This window comes from Vombatus ursinus, unplaced genomic scaffold (assembly GCF_900497805.2).
Source record: "Vombatus ursinus unplaced genomic scaffold, bare-nosed wombat genome assembly UNPS02011916.1, whole genome shotgun sequence".
Classification (NCBI taxonomy): domain Eukaryota; kingdom Metazoa; phylum Chordata; class Mammalia; order Diprotodontia; family Vombatidae; genus Vombatus; species Vombatus ursinus.
Genome location: NW_020951694.1, coordinates 394,209 through 409,575, shown reverse-complemented (window position 1 = coordinate 409,575; position 15,367 = coordinate 394,209). Strand labels below are relative to the sequence as shown.

The 15,367-nt window shown below is 43.4% G+C and overlaps 3 protein-coding genes across 3 annotated transcripts in view; 2 read left to right on the top strand and 1 right to left on the bottom strand.

Annotated features, from left to right (window-relative positions):
* Window positions 1–1,819, top strand: part of MINK1 (misshapen like kinase 1) — a 58,505-nt gene extending 56,686 nt beyond the window's left edge. Inside the window, exon 33 of the mRNA XM_027857129.1 lies at window positions 1,732–1,819. The gene's annotated coding sequence lies outside the window, so the exon portion shown is untranslated. The remainder of the gene's footprint in view (window positions 1–1,731) is intronic.
* On the bottom strand, window positions 392–10,678 carry CHRNE (cholinergic receptor nicotinic epsilon subunit). Its single transcript, XM_027857060.1, has 12 exons — window positions 10,619–10,678; window positions 10,137–10,307; window positions 9,951–9,995; window positions 9,670–9,779; window positions 9,295–9,450; window positions 9,051–9,148; window positions 4,724–4,924; window positions 4,379–4,493; window positions 2,227–2,341; window positions 1,929–2,115; window positions 1,724–1,842; window positions 392–1,265 (listed from the first exon to the last, which is right to left on the bottom strand). Exons 1-12 carry the CDS (start codon window positions 10,676–10,678, stop codon window positions 1,116–1,118), a joined length of 1,527 nt encoding a protein of 508 aa, XP_027712861.1. The 3' UTR covers window positions 392–1,115.
* CUNH17orf107 (chromosome unknown C17orf107 homolog) lies at window positions 2,024–4,135 on the top strand. The gene is made up of 3 exons (XM_027857142.1): window positions 2,024–2,816; window positions 3,223–3,477; window positions 3,592–4,135. Exons 1-3 carry the CDS (start codon window positions 2,751–2,753, stop codon window positions 3,883–3,885), a joined length of 615 nt encoding a protein of 204 aa, XP_027712943.1. The 5' UTR covers window positions 2,024–2,750; the 3' UTR covers window positions 3,886–4,135.
* Window positions 10,679–15,367: the final 4,689 nt, after the last annotated feature.

Below are 15,367 nucleotides of genomic sequence, written 5' to 3'. Positions count from 1 at the left end.
GAATTACAATTACAGAAATATATATGTTCAATAATTAACTCAATAATGAAGAGGCAGTGATTAGAATAGACTCTTAAGATGAATGAAACAAAACACTGTTCATTCAATAAGGGAGTTAGCAGAAGCACGTTTTATTGAGGGGGAATATGAGACGGGGGGCAGTCAAGGAAGATGGAAACAGGTCAGGTCCACTGTCCGTCCTGTGCACCAGTAATGCTCACATAGTGGGTTTTGTAGAGTTGTCTGGGTCAAGCAAGATGGGCTATTTTTTGGTTGGGGAGAAGGGAACTGGGAACCTAGGCTTGGTGTTAAGGTCAAGGTTAGATGGTTCAGTGGATGGTGTGTAGAATCGGTTGACCTCAATTCAAATCCTGCCTCAGACACACACTACCTGTGTGACCCTGGGACAAGTCACATAACCTCTCTGTACCTCTGTTTTCTTCCTCTTTAAAATGGAGATAATAGTACTTATTTCATTGAGTTGTGAGGATTATATGAGCTAACATGCAAAGTGCTAGCTATTACTATTATTGCTGGTGTTGATTCTGGGGGGGGGAGAGGAAAAAGGAAATGCCTGGGAAACTGGTAGGGTAGTTAACATTCAAACTCCAATTCACTGGGAAAAGAGACTTTAATACAGGCTAAATGGCCTTACTTTGGTCATGATTCAGGGGATTTTGTGGGAGACCAGGGGCTGGAGGAGCCAGGGCTGCTTCTTTTATGGGGCAGGAGGCTGCTGAGGTCCTTATATCATAGAAGAGGAAAGAGGCGTTAGTGTGAGTCATGTCAATGGAACAAAAATAACTAAAGAAAGGAGACTGGGGTCAGCACAAATCTAGAAGTCCAAGAAAAGTTTTGGGGGACAGGAAAGTGAAATGTAGGCAGCCTCCTTTTTACTTGGGCCTTGGTGACTACGGTCACTGAAGGGTTTTTTTTTTTAATTTATTTATTTTTAGGTTTTAACGTTCACTTCCACAAGAGTTTGAGTTCCAAATTTTCTCCCCCACTGAAGGTTTTATTTCATGATGGGACTAGCCAGCAAAGGTCAAGACGGAGACCCATCCAGAGTGGAAGTTGAGTCTTAGGGTTATGTACTTCCTGGTCAAAAGGGAAGTCTACATACAAGGAGGGAAGGGCAGGTCAGGCACTCTGTTCAGATGACCCCCAAGAAAGATGAGGCCTGTGCCAAACCCAAAGAGCACTAGGGCTGCCCAGAAGCAGAGGTTGTCCAAGGCCTTTCCCGCGAGGACCCAGCTGGAAACTTCCTGAAGAAGGGGTAACAGGCACTGAGTCTGGTCTTCCTAAGCACACAGACTCAGCCAAGTGACCCAGCAAAGTTCAAAGCACACCAGTGACACAAGCCTTCCTGCTCTTCCTCCCACTAGCCACTCCATCTCTGGGCTCTGGGCATTTTTTTCTTGCTGTCCTTCATGTCTGGATCTCTCTCCTTATTTCTGGCTTCCTTCAAGCTAAAGTGACGTTTTCTGCAAGAAGCTTTTGCTAACGCCCTTAATGCTAATGCCTTCCCTCAGTATTCTCTCCAATTTATCCTATGTCTTGTTTGTACATAGTTGTTTGCATGTTGTCTCTCCCTTTAAACTGTGAGCTCTTTGAAAGTTTTGCCTCTACCTACTGTCTTTGTATCCCTAGTGCTTAGCACAGTGCCTGGCTCATAGCAAACCCTGAATAAATGTTTGTTGACTTGGTCCTAAACCTTCCCTACCTCCCCAGAGTCTTCCTGCTCCCGCATGCTTTCCGCTAAGAAGTTCACCGCGTCTACACAGCAACGAATCTCTGATGCGGCAGCTCCTAGGCTCTGACACAATGCGGCAGTGGAGGCAGCTGAGAGAGGGAGGAAAACGGGCTATTTCGGACCCTTCCAGACGCAAACCTCTCCCACGTCCCTCGACCTCTAATGACCCTGTCACCTGGCCCTGGCCCATGCCGATGTCTCTGCCCTTCAAACAGCAGCTCACTCCGGGGCTTTCTCAGGATCAGTTCCTCCGCACGGAGCAGAATTCCCAGGGAGGAAGCCCTACGTTGGGAAGAACCCGCTCCTGGCGCCGGTGGCGGTGGAATTGAACCCAAAAGACGGGGCAACAGCTCTAAGAAAACCTGGGGGACAGTATATCCGCGTAATTTCTCCAATCCGTCCCATCTTTTACCCCTAACCCGCCTCACTACACCCACCTATATACACATGACCCATAACCCCCAAAGGCTTACATAACGTAACCGAGGGGACATAACATGAGTGTTGGGCGTCCTTAGGGACACGTTGAGCACGATGACGCAATTCATGACAATCAGTGCGGCTACCACCATGACGAAAATGAGATACCTGAAATAAGGGAGACGGGGTGGCTAGTGTCTTCATTCTTTTTGTATCCAACCCAAGACAAGGAGAGGGAGGGAAGAAGTGTTACAACTCTGTCAATCCGTAGATGACATCACAATCGCGACCGGCTAAATTATAATCCCACTTTTGTTACCTCAACGCCGAAAACTTAAACCAACATTTCCAAAAGGCACTTGCCAGCTGGGACAGCTCTACGTCAACTACACTGTCTCATGCCCTCTTTCCTCCCTCAAAATGCAGTATTTGTGTTTCGGGATAGGATATGACGTGACAGCCCTAAAGTTGTGTTCCTTAAGGAGCCGGAAGCCTCCCCCCCCCATCAGCTCCTTCCACGTGAGAGTCACATAATTGCCCCACATTCTGACCCTACCTTAGAGGAACGGCTTCATCTATGCAGGGGTCCTCGGGTTCCTTCGATGCTCTGCTATGGGTCTATGGCTACCCCAGTTCCACGGAGGTGAGGGCCCACCAGTGAGCCCAATCGTTCTCTGGCCCCTTTGGGCTCCCATAGCCTTTCTTTGACCCTTTAATTGCCTTGTTTTTTCCTCGGCCCCTAAGTTCCTCTCCCCAGTTCTAACTAGAGTTCACATCACAGTGACATCCCTCTTTTCCTAAAGCCCATTCATCCAAGCCCAGCGGCAAACCCTTCAGGCAAATGAAGGGTTTGGTTGTAGATGATGACTAAGATTCCTTCCAACTTTAACATTCTATTTTAGGATTTATTCAGTGATTAGCGTGTTCTGACCTTGGAATGACTTTATAATCTGCGGATGGCCCTCAATCCCGAAATCAACCCTCTGATGACTCTTTAACTCCCCGTCCACCAAAGACATTCTTAGTGACTTCTCTCATCCCAGCACCAGGTGGACTTCCGGCCCTCACTTCTATGCTCCCTGGAGTTGGCCCTGGCTGCAGCCCATGAATATCTGGAATTCGGGCTGGAGAAGATGAGGCCTTTAGGGCCTGGGGGCCAGGATGGGGAGGAAGGGGAGCTGCCAGAGTGGGAAAGAGTGAAGCTAGAGTCACACAGCTCCCCAACCTCTCCAGAACCCTCCCTGGGGCTGGTGCTGAGAGAGGCTATGGGAAGTGCCTTGAGCTTTGGAACTACCTTGCTGCAGGTGAGGTGTGAGGAGGAAAATGAAGGGTTGTCTCGTCAGCAAGAAGACTGACCCTGGGGGGGCTATGTGTAGGGACCGTGGGAATTTGCTGTATTCCCTGCCCTGGATTCTCAGATCTCAGCCCTGTGGCTACAGCTGGAAACTCGGCGCCTCTGTGGCTGCAGCGGCCACGTCCACAATCTGAGCTCGGGGAACCCTGGGCACCCGTTGTCCCGAGTGGCGTTGGCTGCAGGGCGGGGCGTGAGAGAGGCGGGAGCCAAGGCCAAAGCTAGCGCACAGCTACTCCTCCGTGGGGCACGGTTCTGTTTGCCAGTAGGGTTGAGATTTACGGGAATTCACACTGCCCCAGGAAGACAGCTTCCCTCCTACGGCCCTGGCTCATTGGGCTGGGCAGCGGAAAACGTGTGAGTTAAGATTCGACTGCGAGGCCTGCATGTGGGGATGTGGGTGAGAAGAAACTTTGAGAGCAAGGTGGAAGCAAGGATAAAGTGGGAGGGGGATATTCTCCAAATCTGGGGTCCGTGGATCAGTTGGAGATACTCAGTTAGCCACTCCTTTAACAGGAACACTGCAGAGGGCTCGAGATGAAACAGAGGTGATGAAGGGTATCTGGGGAACTGTTGACTCACCACCAACCCAAATAAAGCAGTGAAGAAAACCAGGTTTTGTACTTTTCTCTCGTTGCAACCCCCTCCTCACAAGGTTCTGCCTTTCCCGCCCCCTGACTCCGCCCCCTTTCCTACAGACTCAATTTTCTCGCCCACCCGGAGACAACTGTTCTCCCAGCTTTCCTCTTGGCTCATCTTTTCACTTCCCGTCCCCCTCTCCCTTTCCGTTGATCTCTGTTCCTTCCTCCTGGCCTTATTCTCTAGGCTCAGATCCAGCCTCTTGCCCCACTTACCTCCCCAACAGAGGGACACTCAGAGAAGTCTCTGGGATTTTTGTTGCCATGAGGAACAGGAAAACAGTCTGGGCTAGGAGGACTGAGATGGAGACCGTGCACTTCTGCCCACCCGCTGAAAAGGATTGCGGAGTGAGTTCTGGTTCTGCTTCTCCCTCCCCCCCCCACACCCCCCCCCAACACACACACCTCCCGACTACCCCGCCCCACCCTGTCTCCATACGCCAGGGGCTGCTGGGGCTAGCCTTAAGCTATGACTGAGTGGAGCGAAGAAGGCCATCTCCAGCAGTGGGAGAATTCGTGTGCAGCTTTGTGAATGAAGCCACCTCCCCTTGGTCCCGTTACCCTGGGCGGGAAGGAAGTAGACTAGGAGTACGAGGCCTGAGATGAGAACGCAGGGCACGATGATATTGATGATGTAGAAAAGGGGCTTCCTGCGAATGATGAGCGTGTAGATAACCTCAATATTCCCTGGGGCATCCACTGAGCGATCATCATGGTACCAGATCTGCCCAGAACAGAAATCGATGGCCCACTCGCCATTCTCTGCGGATTAGGGAGATCAGTCAGCCAATCCTTGTTTGCTGAACATCTGTAGCCACCTTTGTCACACATGCTTTAGGACTGTGCCAGGAGTAGCGATTCAGGGGATACAGACAGACTGAACCCACGTACGGCCCCATCGAGCAGGAAGCTTTATTGAGGGTGGACGGATGGTGGAGACAGATCCAGTGTTTGTGAAAGGATTAGAGCATAAAAATGAGTGCAAAAGACCTAGATCTGTAACAGTGGAGAGAACTCGAGTCTGGGAATCAGGAGATTTGGATTTGAAAGTCTTCTGTCACTCACTAATAATTCCTGCTTGCCTCACAGGGTTGTTAATGATGATAATCAAAAGAGGCAGCCTAGGGGAGTGGAAAGAGCACTTGTTTTAGAGTCAGAAGACAGGTTTTAGTTTGTTTAACCACTTTTTAGCCTAGCTGTGTAATCCCTGGGCAAATCACTATCGACTATCAAGCGTCAGAACTGGGAGGGATCTTAAAGATTTAGTTCAACTTCACCACGGAGGGGAAGGGTTCTGCCTGAGGTTACACAGTATAATCGCTCTGAATTTCAGCTTACTCTTCTGTAAAATGGGGGGGGGTTATAATGACATTACTCTGAATCTTCCAGGGTGGTTTTGGGAGAAAGTACTTTGCAAACCTAAAAGTGATATCGAAATGTGTTAATAGAGCTTTTAAAATTGTGAGTTGCTAAATTGCAGGCATTACTTTATAGAACAGGATTCTAGTAATGAGTCTATGTTTTGGAGAGATCCTGTACTCAGCAGGCCGTTAAAGTTTGTTGATTTAATCTAAGTGCCCCTAAAAACCTTCTCTCCTCCAGCCTCCTGAGCAGCTCCCTCTTTCCACTCCCTCCCCTCTACTGAGAAAAGAAAGGCAATAATTCCCTGTGAGCTCCTTTATAAGTTACCTCTCAAAACCCCTTGATGCTCTCCCCCATTCTTTCCTCTTTTACTCCACTCTCTGGTGGACAGGTGACTTTTCTTCTCACCAAGGTTAACCCCTCTACTCAGTGATCCTACCACTTCAAACTGCATTAATATATAGAGATACATATCCCTTCTTCACAAATTCCCAATGAATCCAATTCCTCTTTTATTTTTATTACTTATTATTTTATTAATATATCACCATGTATTTATAATTTAATTATTATTAGTTTATTGTTTCATGAACAAAAAATTCCCCTTTACATGAACTAAAAAAGCATAGTTAACTCCCAAACAAATTCTGTTTTCCACCACCATTGTAAAACTGAATTTCTATTACATAGTTTTTTAAAGTGTATATTACATTTAACACTATTGCCTGTACTGCCCTGCTTGTCCATGTCTCGTTCTGAACTTCCTCCTTGTCTCCTCTGTATATTTTAAATGTTTTACTTTCTTTTCTTTTTTTTTGCGTCACTATTACTACCACCAACTTTCTCACTTCTCAACCCTTTGTAATCTTCCTTCTAATCTTCATTATCACTCAACCAAAACTGTTCTTTCTAAAATCATGATCTCTTCACTGCCAAATCAAATGGCCTTTTCTCAGTCTTTGTCTTTCTTGACCTCTCTACAGCATTGGACATTGTTAATCACCCTCTCCTTCCAGAAGGTTTCTTGCCTTTGAATTTTCAGGGCATCGCTCTTTCTTGTTTCTCCTCCTACCTGTCCAGCTACCCCTCAGACTCCTTTGCTGCATAATCAATAGGCCATGTCCCACTCCTATCTTCTCTCTATACTCTCTCCCAGTGATTTATCTTATCAACTCCTGTGGGTTCAATGTCATCTCGAAGCAGATTACTCTCAGATCTAGTCCATTTCTAAACTCAAGTCTCACATCCTCACCTACCTGGAAGATATTTCCAAAAAGAAGTCCCATAGGCAGTGTGGTAGAGCAGAAAAAGCACTGCATTTGGGAGTCAGAGCACATAGGTTCAAATCCTGGCATTGCCACCTTGTGACTTTGGGCAAGTCACCTTCAGGACCTTAGTTCCCTTTGCTTTAAAATACTGGGATTGGATTTGATTACCTCTAAGCTCTATTCCAGAGCTAAATCTATAATTTTACCATTTTGTATTCAAAAGAGAATTCATTTTTTCCTCTAAAAGCTACCTCTTCCTTAACTTCCCTATTTATGTCAAGGGTACCCTTCACTCAATTCACTATCTCACTCTCTCTCTCTCTTTTTTTTTTTTTTTGCTTGGGCAATTGGGTTTAAGTGACTTGCCCAGGGTCACACAGCTAGTAAGTGTCAAGTGTCTGAGGCAGGATTTGAACTCGGGTCCTCCTGACTCCAAGGCAAGAGCTCTATCCACTGCTCCTCCTAGCTGCCCCTCAAGGTCACTGTCAGAGAGTCATCCTTTACTCCTCATTCCTATTTTCAATCACTTTCTAAGTCTTACAAATTCTGCCTTCTCAAGATCTCTAGAATATATCTCTCATCCACTCACAAAGCCACCATTGTAGTTCAGGCCTTTAGCATCTCAGCAATAGTCACCTGGTGTGACTACTGAAATAACCTCCACACTGATCTTCTTGCCTCCAATCTCCAAGACTTCCTCCAATCCATCCTCAGCACACAGTTGCCAAAGTGACCTTGTCACTCTAAAGCCCTAGAAGCTTCAGCATTCCCTCTCTGCTCAAGGAAAAAATACAAACACCTGTTTGGCATTTAAAGTTTTTCACTATCTGCTTCCAGCTTATTTCTTCCAGGTTTATTACAGGTTATTCCCCTTTACATACTGGACTAAATGGCTTACTCACTACACCTCTATCCGTCAGTGGTGAAGTGGATAGAGTGCTGGGCCTTGAATCAGGAAGACCTGAGTTCAAATTTAGTCTCAGATGCTAGCTGTGACCCTGGGCAAATCATTTAACATCTGTCTGCCTCAGTTTCCTCAAATGTGAAACCTAATTCGAAGAATTGTTGTGAGCACCAAATGACATATTTATAAAGTGCTTAGCACAGTACCTAGAACATAGTAGGTGGTTATTATATACTTATTCCCTCTCTCCCCCTTCCTCACACAGAACATTCCATCTTAAGGCTCTTTGCCTATTTTTAGATTCTGAACTTATACACACACACAGAGTATTTCTATACACAGAACAAAACACAAAAATACCATTCTTTATGAAATCATTAATCGATGCAGAAACAACTGTTTGCCCATGACTGACATGCTCTCCCTCCTCCTCTCTGCCTTTCAGAACCCCATGCCTCCTTCACTGTTCATCTGAAAGGTAACTTTATACAGGAGGAACTTTCCTAATCTTGTCAGCTCTTAGCCTCTCCTCCATTTGTTGTCCCAATAGAATGTAAACTGCTTGAGGGCAGGACTGTTTCTTTTTTGTCTTTGTATCCATATTGCTTAGCACAATGCCTGACACATATTTGTTGATTGATTGACCACGCAAACTCTATTCATTAAACTCCAGTGGCTTCTATTTAGTTTTTCTTTCCCAAACCACTTTGCTTTTATTTTATTTTTTTGGGGGGGGCGCTAGGCAATGGGGTTAAGTGACTTACTCAGGGTCACACAGCTAGTAAGTGTCAAGTGTCTGAGGCTGGGTTTGAATTCAGATCCTCCTGACTCAAGGATGGTGCTCTATCCACCTAGCTGCCCCTTAATTGTTTTTTAATTGGTGTTATCTTTACATTCTGTATTTATTCTCTTAATTCTATTGGCTTCCTCTCCATTATTCTTATTTATCCTATACAGGAATATACCCTATATTCCTACTTATCCTTGCTTTGCATATATTTGTATGTTGTCTCACCTAATCTAAGCTACTTGAGGGTAGGGACTGTCCTTTGCTTCTTTTGTATCCCCAGAGCTTAGCACAGTGCCTGGTACATAGTAGGCACTTAATAAACATTTCTTAATTGGTGTACTTAGCTCCACTATTAGAATGTAAACTACTTGCAAATAGGGATTTTCATTCTTTGTACTTGCATCCCCAGGGTCCACCACAATCCGAGGCCCTTAGTAGGCACTTAATAAATGCTTATTGATTGAGTGATTTGAATTAACATCATTTGTTCCCATAAACGGGACCCTTTCTATAGCAGCATTCCCTCCCCACCGTCCCTGAAAAGCCCGAGTACTGGACTGTTACCCGTATAGGCCTTCTCATCGATCTGGATTTTGTCTAGAATCTGGCCAGACTCCTCCGAGAAGACAATTGCCACCTCTGCAGCGCTGTACGTCTGAGACCTTAGGAGGGAGTGCTGGAGAATGCGTCAGTCCCTTCCCCATGCTCCCTACCTATAGTCCACACCCTAGCCCGGTTCCACCCTCTCAACACCCCCCCTCCCAGGGCTCGCCCCCTTCAAGACCCCTACCCCTCACCCTGGCCATACCGAAAAACTAGGGAGCAGTTTTGCCAGTCGAAGGGGAAATAGGTGACTTCCATTGCGCAGGTGCTGCGGTAGATGGCTGGGGGAAGCCAGCTCACAAAGCCTCCCTCATTCACCAGCACGTTGGCCTCATAGGCCACTCCGAACACGCCGTCTATGCTGTCAATACAGAGGGACCCAAGCGTCTGTCATACACCCACTGCTCCGCACCCCAACCCCGCTCCAGGGCCTCTTGTGACCCAATTCACCATCCTTCCGTAAGCCCACCACCGCCACCAAGGGATCCAGGAGTCCAGGCTCCCAGCCCCCTAAATACTCTCGTGTTCAGGTCCTGCTGCCTCCCCAATCCCTTCGGGGTTTCAGGTGTCTTGTTCTAACTTGTTCTCCAGCACGATGTCAGGGAGCCATACTAGGTTAGCAGGAACTCTCAGGGCTGTGATGCCCCCAAAGTCCTTACTGCTGTAGTTGAGTCGATAATCGCTCCAGTCCTGGGAGATTTGGGCAAAAAGGATGAGGTAAAGGCTTTATCTGCCTTGCAGCCCCCTGCTCCACATATCATTTAAACGGGATTAGAGTTTTCCCTCAAAGGTGTGAAGTGGGGACCACCAAAATCATTGTCTACCACAACCCTCTGCCCCCATCACCAAACCCCTACTCACAATTCCAATCCAAACACTGGTTGTGAGAGTCTCCTGTTTCTCATTCTTAAAAGATTGAGATGGAGAATAATAAAGGGGGAAGGAGATTAATGGAAGATCAGAGATGGAATCTGGGGTTACATAAAAGGGTTGGGGGGGAGGTGGGGGAGGGGTTAAGAAGTGGGGCAGGAGAAAGCTGAATCTTACCAATGAGATGAGGTTGGTCAAGGTGACCTTGAAATTGACAGAGACTTTTTCTTCTGGCCACCTCACTGGCCTTCTGGTAGAGTCATAGTTACTGAAGAGATGGCGATAAAGTCGAAGCTCTTCACTCTCCCCCCATCCAAGGCCTGGAAGACAGGACAGCAGGGGGGTCTTCTGAGAAGGGGCCCTGGGTCACTTCCCTACAACCAGTCATTTCTCTGCCTCTGTTTCACTCTATATCTTGTGCTGTTTTTCTCTTTGTTTCCCTGATTCTTTTTTTCTGGGACTCCCTTTTCGTTTCTGTTTCTGTCTCTGTCTCCCATTTGTCTCTACCTAATTGTGTATCTCAGTCTCCGTGTCTCTCTGTCTGTTTCTCTCTGTCCCTCCATCCCTCTGTGTTTCTGGCCCTGCTTCTGTCCCCATCTGTCTATCTCCTTCTTTCAGTCTCTATCTCTATCTTTTTATTTCCGTATCTGCTCTGTTACCACTGCCTCCATACCCAGAAGCCCTTGAAGAAGCAGCATCCAGAGCACTGGCACCGCCATCTGCCCGCAGACTCCTCCAGGTTATTCTGAGCATTGATCAGGGGTAAAGGGAAGGACCATCTTAGCCAGCTTGGGGGGGAGGGGCGTTAGTTCCGGCTGGAGCCAGAGAACTATTAACATTATCCTACTCCCTGCCCCCCACTCCCTACCACCTGCTCTGAACAGCAATGTCTTGGCTGCTTCCAGAGACAACTGTTCTCCTACTACCCTTCTTCCTCCCCTAAGTATCCCAGAATCCTTTAGTCTCATCCTTAATCAGAATCTTTGTAACCTACTAAATAAAATAGGGATTCAGTCCTCTCCCGACCGGGAAAAGATAACCTTCGTTCAAATTCTGGCCTTGCTGCTACCTGGTGGCAACTTGAATAATTCAAACAAATGCTTATTTTTATTTGTTCGTTTTTAACATTTCATTTTTTTTATTTTTAACACTCATTTTTTTAGATGCTGAGTTCCAAATTCTGAATTCTCCCCTATCCATTGAGAAGGCAAGCAATATGATATCAATTATATATGTGAAGTCATGCAAAACATATTTCCATATTAGCTATGTTGCAAAAATAAATAAATAAAAAGCAAGAAACATAAAGTGAAAAAAGTGTGCTTCAATCTGTACTCAGTTCATCAGTTTTCTCTCTGGAGGTGGATAGCATTTTTCATCATAGGTCCTTTGGAATTGTCTTGAATCACTGTCTTGTTCAGAGTAGCTGTCTTTCACAGTTGTTACAATATTGCTTACTGTCTATAGTGTTCTCCTGGTTCTGCTCACTTCACTTTGCATCAGTTCATATAAGTCTTAGAGGTTTGCCGTCACCCAGTTGATGGTAGCTATTGTTGTTCCATCAAGTCCAACTCTTTGTAACCTCATTTGGGGTTTTCTTGGCAAAGATATTGGAATGGTTTGCTTTTCTTCCTCCAGCTCATTTTACAGATGAGGAACTGAGACAAACAGAATTAAATGTATTGTCCAGGGTCACACAGCTAGTAAGTAAGTGTCTGAGGCCAGTTTTGAATTCAGGAAGATGAGTCTTCCTGACTTCAGGGCTGGAACTCTATCCATTGGACCACCCAGCTGACCCAATTGATGGGTATTCCCTCAATTTCCAATTCTTTGCCACCACAAAAACAAGCTGTTATAAAAATTTTTGTATAAATAGGTCTTTTCACTTTTTCTTTGATCTCTCTCAGATACAGACCTAGCAGTGGTATTGCTGGGCCAAAGGGTTATGTTGCACAATTTTACAACCCTTGGAGTATAGTTCCAAATTGTTCTGCAGGATGATTAAAACAGTATACAACTGTGCATTAGTGTACCTATTTTTCTTTTTTTTAAATCTTTAATAATTTTTAAAAATTTTAAACTTAAATACAAAATAAGAAAAGAAAAAATAAGATTGCCTTGTACACAGCAGAACATAGGAGAGAATTTGATATAAAACAATAAATTTTCATTTCAAGAAAGCCTTATAATAAATACTACTCATTGTATTCAATGAGCTTTTCTTTGCTTTCTTATAGGTTTTCTTTTGTTCTCTGCTGTGCACTTTTTATTTTATTTTTTTCTTCTCTCTGCCCCCTCCAAAGAAGGATACAATTAAGTGGATATATATACATAAACACATATATGTATATATACATGTACACACATGTACACATACACATATGTACACATATACATAGATATGTATAATAATACACACATATACACTCATACACCTATAGTAAGTCCATACCACACTTACCTCTACCTATCATCTGTTTCTCTGAAGGTGGAGAACATCCTCCTTCGTAAGTCCAAGTCTTTCCATGCTTTTCTAATTCAACCAGCTCATTTCCTACACCACAGCAATATTCCAACCCAATCACATTCTGTCTGAGAGATTGTCCATGAAAGCCTCTTCCCAATTTTCTGCATTCCTTCTATTTTTAGCTACATATATTTTACTTGTATAAGAAAACTTTAATTTAAAATAATCAAAATTATCCATTTTACACATCAACAATGCTCTCACCTTATAATGTGGTTTAAGGTCTAATACTACTGAATCTGTTTCCTTTACCTCTTTCTTCCCTTGATCACTTTGACATTTCTGACCCTTTGTTCTTCCAAATGAACTTTGTTAATATTTTTTTTCTAACTCAGTAAGACAATTTTTTAGTAGTTTCATTGGGATGGCATTACCTAAATAAATAAGTTAGGTAAAATTGTTTTTTTTCATTATATTGGCTTTACCTACACATGAACAGTAAATACTTCAATTATTTAGATCTTTATTTACATAAAATGTGTTTTATGTTTATGTTTGTATAGTTCCTGTGTCTATTTTGGCAAGTATACTCTCAGGTGTTTTATACTGTCTAGTTATTTTAAATGCTCTAAATTTAAAACAATATTGAATAGGATGGCTGACATACAGTGTAGTTTCCTTATTTTTCTCTTTTGATTAAATCTATTTTAGCTTTAACTTTGTCTGAAATCATGATTACTACTGCTTTTTTTATGTAATAAATTCTACTCCAGACCTTTATTTTTTTAATGTTTGTGTGTAATCTCTGATTTTTATAGCATTTCCTGAAAGCAACATATTGTTGAATTAGAATTTTTGATCTTCTATCAATTTCCACTGTATAGGTAAATTCATCCCCTCCACATTCTAAACAATAATTACTTGTTATATATTTCCTTCCTTCCTATTTTCCCTCACTGTCCTTCTCACCCTATTCCTATCCCTCCTCTCTCCTCTGCTTTGCTTCTACCCACTACCTTGCCCTCCTATTCCTTTATCTACCCACCCCTCCAAGAATCCCTCCCTTATCCTCTCCCCTCAACCCTATCCCCTTACCTTCTTGTTTCTTTCTGAATCTAGAAGACTTTTATACCTTTCTAGATATATATGTTGTTCCCTCTTTAACCTATTCCTGATGAGAGTAGGATTTCAGCACTATGGGCCCTCCCCCCACTATATTCTTATGTATCTTTTTTCCTTTGTTTGCCTCATTTGTATGAGATCCTTACTCCTTTTTATCTCTCCCTATACTTTTATTTTTTTTTTTAGACTCGTCCCATCATACTCAGTTCAGCCCAAGCCTTTCTTTCAGACTATGCAAATAAGGGGCAGCTAGGTTGCACAGTGAATAGAGCACTGGCCATGGAGTCAGGAGAACCTGAGTTTAAATCCAGCCTCAGACACTTGATACTTACTAGCTGTGTGACCTTGGGCAAGTCACTTAACCCCAATTGCCTAGCAAAAAACAAAAAGGAAAAAAAAACCAGACCACGCAAATAAAAATGGCAGTCATAAAAAAGCTGATATTTTCATATCTAAAAAAATAAACAATTTGACGTTATTATATCCCTTATAATTGGTCCTTAATGTTTACTTCATATTTCTCCTGGATGTTATGTTTCAAATTTTCCATTAAGTTCTGCTGTTTTTGTCACAAATACCTGAAAGTTTTTCCATTCATTAAATATCTTTTTTGGGGGGAGGCAGCTAGGTGGAGAAGCAGCTAGGTGGAGAAGTGGATAGAGCACTGGCCCTGAAGTCAGGAGGACCTGAGTTCAAATCCGGCCTCAGACCAAACACTTAACACTTACTAGCTGTGTGACCCTGGGCAAGTCACTTAACCCCAATTGCCTTTAAAAAGAAAAATCCTTTTTTTTCCCTTTTAGGATTATACTTAACTTTCCTGGGTAAGTTACCCATGGTCATAACCCCAGCTATTTTGCTCTACAAAATATAGTATTCCAAGACCTATGATCCTTCAGTGTAGTAGCTGATAGGTCTTGTGTAATCCTTATTGTAGCTCCATGATATTTAAATTTTTTTTTTCTTGTTGCTTCCAGTATTTTCTCCTTAACCTGGGAGCTTTGAAAGTTGGCCATGATATTTCTGTAAGTTTTCCTCCTGGGATCTCTTTCCAGTGGTAACTGGTGAATTTTTTCTATTTCTGCTTTGCCTTCTTATTCTAGAACTTCAGGGCAATTTTCCTTAATATTTTCTTATAATATTGTATCAAGATTCTTTTTTTAATCATAATTTTTAGGCAGTCCAACTATTCTTATATTATTTCTCTTTGATCTGTTCTCCAGATCAGTTGTTTTTCTGATGAGGTATTTCACATTCTCTTCTATTATTTCATTATTTTGATTTTGTTTTATTATTTCTTTGTGTCTTAGAACGTCATTAGCTTCCTTTTGCCCAATTCTAGTTTTCAAGGAATTATTTTCTTTCTTAAGTTTTTGATTCACTATTTCAAGTTGGTTGACTTTCTTTTCATAATTTTCTTGATTTTCTTGGATTGGTGTTATTTTCCTCAATCACTCTTATTTGATTTTTCTCATTGAAAAAGGAATAACTTTTTTAGCTCCATTATCTTCCTCTGAATATGAACCCAGATCTTCTCTATCCCCATAGTAGCCATCTATGGTTGACTTCTTTCTCCTTTGCTTGCTCATTTTTTTTTTGTTTTATTGTTATTACTATTATTTTTAGCAGCTATTAGTGTGATCAAGTTCTAGACCCGAGGTACGGGGAATAATACACCAAAGCCTCAGTTTTTTCTTACTGTTATTTCCTGAGGCCTGTCCTGGGACTCAGCCTTGGGCTCTCTACTTTACTCCTAAGTTACACCTAGAACCCCCGGTCATGTTGTCCCCACAAATGATCTTACTCTCTGCAGTCCCTT